The 4654-nt window shown below is 45.0% G+C and overlaps 1 protein-coding gene across 4 annotated transcripts in view; it reads left to right on the top strand.

Annotated features, from left to right (window-relative positions):
* Positions 1-3792, top strand: part of LOC101591647 (neuroligin-4, X-linked) — a 337184-nt gene extending 333392 nt beyond the window's left edge. For all 4 annotated transcript variants that reach the window (XM_004647362.2, XM_004647361.2, XM_023707613.1 and 1 more), the window contains one exon: positions 2788-3792. In XM_004647362.2, coding sequence (XP_004647419.1) covers positions 2788-3637 — 850 coding nt within the window. In that variant the 3' untranslated portion in view covers positions 3638-3792. The remainder of the gene's footprint in view (positions 1-2787) is intronic.
* The last annotated feature ends 862 nt before the right edge of the window (positions 3793-4654 follow it).

The following is a 4654-nucleotide window of genomic DNA, read 5'->3' as shown; positions in this document are numbered from 1 at the left end:
AAGTAGATTTCTTTTTTGATATTGGGATTCAAATTCAGGGCCTTGTACTCTCCAGGCAGGCTCTGCACTGCTGAGATACCTCCCCAGCTCAGAAACACAGAATTGCAGAAAATTGATTGCTAAAGAGAGTCTGATTGATTGATTGGTTGATTTTTTTTTTCATTTCATGGACAACCAAACAGATTGATTTAATCTGTACTGCATGTGGTATCTGATAAATCTTTTCTGTTTTCCTACCCAACTCTGTTCCAAGAAGGGGCAACCCTGAGGTCAGGCTTTACAGTAGAGGGAACAAAGGACAGATTTGCAAGTCACTCTCAGCTCTTTCTTTTCTGCATTTCAGTGTCTGATTGAGTCACTTTCTGCATGAGGTGATGCCTGGTTGTGCATCATCTCAAAACCTTTATAGCAAATATGATGAGCTCCCATTGTCATCCCACCTGATGGCCACACAGGTGAAAGGAATAGAAAAAAGCTGTCTGCACAGACTTCCTGGATAACTTGCTTAATTTTCTGTTTTGTGTGTGTGTTGTGGGTTCTCTCTCTCTCTCTCTCTCCCTCTCTCTCTCTCTCTCTCTCTCTCTCTCTCTCTCTCTCTCTCTAATGTATTTGGAACAGGGTTTCCCTATGCAGCTCAGACTCATAGTGATCCTCTTGTGTCAGCCTTCCCAGTGCTGGGATTACAGGCATGAGCCACCATACCTGGTTTCAGTGGCCTGCTCAGTGTGCCCAGGGCAGGGCTGGTACAGCATGTAGATTGAATCTTGGTCCTTGCGTTGGCCTAAACCAGGCACTTAGACCACTGAGCTACCTCTGTGGCCCCCATTGTGGGTCATCTCTGAATTGTGATTTTCCTTTTGCCTGCTTTTGCTACTGCAGAAAAATTAATGCACTACTCTTTTGGCTCACGGCTGCCAAGATCATTGGGCACCCAGAGTCATCCTCAGTGTGGGGCATGGAGATCTGCTCAGCCTCAGCATATAGGTGTCACTGCACCTACAACTACCGTATTACCAGACGTCCTCTTTTTCATGACAGATTGCTGGATCTTTTTCTCAGTGCCTGAGTATGTACTCATCACCCTTTGAAATAGGAAACAAAAAAAAACTGGTGCATATAGTTGAAATTTGTAATTATAAAGCTTATTTTATCCTTCCCTCCCTTTCTCCCTCCTTCCTTCCTTTCTTCCTTCCCTCCTATATTTTTCAGTTCTGGGGAACTGAAACCATGGCTAAGAAGCATACTTAAAAACGATATGAATTTCTGAAAATGTTTCACGAAGCATCTAGCGTTCCTTTATCGTGGTTGAAGACAGTTTGGTGCCTTAAAAAGAAACAAACAGTGAAAACATAATGAGCATACCATTATATTGCCTTTAGGTTTTCTTTTCAGTTGCAGATAGATTTTTTGATATTTTTATTTTTATTACTACGTGTTTGCAGTACACAATGACTGCAAATTTCAAGGGGTCTTATTCGATCGACATAATATGTCTTACGGGATTTGAAATCAGACGCTTACACTAGCTAGGCAGGCACTGTGCTACTGAGCTATGTCCCAGCCTCCCAGAATATAGCTCAATCCTAGTTATTTTCCCTCCTAACCATTTATTCATCTCCTGCTCCTCTTCCTGTTTCCAAAAGATGTGTCTTCCCATTTCATATTATTTATATTTTCTTGCTCTTTATTTGCGTTCATCACCATTGATATTTAAGTTTATGTCTCTGACATAGTTCACTCGGTACTGTGCCTCTCTTTTCCTACACATGACTGAACTGTATCTTGCTTTATGGCCGAGTAGTACTCCTTGGTGCACAAACACCACATTTTCTTTATCCATTTGTCTTTTGAGGGACATGTACGCTTCTTCCAACATGTATCTAGCATGACTTGTACCGCCATAAACGTGGTTGTAAATGGATCGCTGTGGTGTGACATCCTTAATCCTCTGGGAAGGATAGCTTGTTGGAAGAGGGTTTCTATATTTAGGGTATTTTGGGGGCTGGGGAGATAGTTCAGTAGAATAAGCACTTCCCTGTTAGATACAAGGTCTGACTTCAATCCCCGGTTCCTAAAAAAATCCAAAAAAACACATTTAGGGTATTTCAGGGGGTTGAGGTGGAATATCTACATTGGCATTGAACATTCTTGTAGTAGTTTACTACCAAGAGTGTGTACTGCCTGCTTTCCCAGAAACCCTCGGCAGCTCTTGTTAGTATGTGATTTCTTTTTGTTTTCCTTTAATTAATTAATTAATTGTTGTTGTTGACACAGTCTCCCACTGTTCTTCAGACTGGACAGGAACCTGCTATATAGCCCAGACTGCCTTTGAATTCATGAGGATATTCCTGCCTCAGCCTCCTAAGGGCTGGCTGGGATTTCAGTCATGTACCACCACACACAGCCCACTATTTAATTTCTTGACGCTGATTGCTTTTTTCTTTTTTTTTCCTGGAAAAAGATGGACCCTCAGTGTTGTTGCAGTTTGCATTTCTCTCGAGGCCAGAGATGTTGAGCAGTTTGCCCATGGTCGTTGGGTCATGTGTACTTCTCCTGAGAAGTCTCTAATGAGAGGGTTATCTCAAGGACAAATGTAATCCAAAAGGTAGTCATGCACTGCAAGAAAGCCCAGAGTATCTGCTCGGATACGTTGCGCACAGGCGTACAAATGCAACCAACTGAGCCCAAGTTGTGCAGGGACTCATCTGCAGTCTTCCTTCCCAAGTCGAGAAGCCTGTCCAGCTTTGCCTCTCTCACTCTCCTTTCTGGTCTTCCCCTCCCCTCTAGGGACCCCAACCAGCCTGTCCCCCAGGACACAAAATTCATCCACACCAAACCCAACCGCTTTGAAGAAGTGGCCTGGTCCAAGTACAACCCTAAGGACCAGCTCTACCTGCACATCGGCCTGAAGCCCAGAGTCCGCGACCACTACCGGGCCACCAAGGTGGCCTTCTGGCTGGAGTTGGTCCCCCACCTGCACAACCTCAACGAGATCTTCCAGTACGTGTCCACCACCACCAAGGTGCCCCCTCCGGACATGACATCGTACCCCTACGGCACCCGGCGCTCCCCGGCCAAGATCTGGCCCACCACCAAGCGCCCGGCCATCACCCCGGCCAACAACCCCAAGCACTCCAAGGACTCTCAGAAGACGGGGCCCGAGGACACCACGGTCCTCATCGAGACCAAGAGAGACTACTCCACGGAGCTGAGCGTCACCATCGCCGTGGGCGCCTCCCTGCTGTTCCTCAACATCTTGGCCTTCGCCGCCCTGTACTACAAGAAGGACAAGAGGCGCCACGAGACGCACAGGCGGCCCAGCCCGCAGAGGAGCACCACCAACGACATCGCGCACATGCAGAACGAGGAGATCATGTCCCTGCAGATGAAGCAGCTGGACCACGACCACGAGTGTGAGTCCCTGCAGGCGCACGACACCCTGAGGCTCACGTGTCCCCCAGACTATGCGCTCACGCTGCGCCGGTCCCCCGACGACATCCCACTCATGACCCCCAACACCATCACCATGATCCCCAGCACCCTCACGGGCATGCAACCCCTACACACGTTTAACACCTTCAGCGGGGGGCAGAACAGTACAAATTTGCCGCACGGACATTCCACCACTAGAGTATAGCTTTTTGCTGCCCTCCAACCTTCCCCTCTCTCCTGCCTTCTGTCCCCTTCTGCCCAGTAGAAGACATCAAGCAGATGTGCAAAGACAAAAATCTCCACACCAGGAAAGCTCTTCATCTCTACGGATTAGGATAACATTGTGGCAAAACAACAACAACAACAACAACAACAACAGCAACAACAACAACAACAGGTTGTCTGGTTCCCTGAGACACTTCCTCGTCCTTGACACTGTCCCCAACTGGTCCATCAACTCGTCACCCTACGAAATGTGAAAGGCTGACATTTCTCTGATGATACTGCTCTAAGCTTTCTCCCCACTCCCCAAAATACCACTCTTGGCCCCCAGAACATAACTGCGGAAGGACTCGGAGGTTTCCGGTTTTCACAATTAGCAATTTACACTTCTGAAACCCAGTGAGGAACATCTGAATTTTTTTATTTAAAACAATTGCAATTGCAAAAAAAAATAAAAATTAATAAGTTCTTCACATGCCATGCAATGGATGGCTCTACTTAAGGAAAGAGAGTGTCTAGGGGTTCTTTTTTTCCTTTTCTTTTCTTTTTCTGTTTCTTTTTTTACCCAATGTCGTAAAGAGTTGTAATCCAGAGAGAAGGGAAAAGAAGTAGAAATTTTATCGTTAAAATAAGATGTGACTATGCAGAGAAATAAACCTATAGTGTTCTGTGCGAAAGGCTGTCTTGCCAGACTGAACTATATTTAAGAAACTTTGTAAAAATTTAAAAAAAAGAAATTGTATATAGCTGTGAGTTTAAACACACACACACACACACACACACACAGAGGGGGAATAAAATTTTAAAAAAAGCTTTTATTGATGTTTTCAGTTTGAAAGAGCTTTTAGCAAGATTGTGATTTTTCATTGTGTTTTGAATGTATATAAATATAAATATATATATATTATATATACATTGTTCATATCCACTTCCGTTTCCCCCAAAGCAAACAACAAACAACAAAGCTTTTGTTCTTCATTATTTGTGGTACAAACAAGCA

This window comes from Octodon degus, unplaced genomic scaffold (genome assembly GCF_000260255.1).
Source record: "Octodon degus isolate 3935 unplaced genomic scaffold, OctDeg1.0 scaffold00303, whole genome shotgun sequence".
In the NCBI taxonomy this organism is placed as follows: Eukaryota; Metazoa; Chordata; class Mammalia; order Rodentia; family Octodontidae; genus Octodon; species Octodon degus.
Note: the sequence above shows the minus strand (reverse complement) of the source record. Positions and strands in the feature narration are given on the sequence as shown.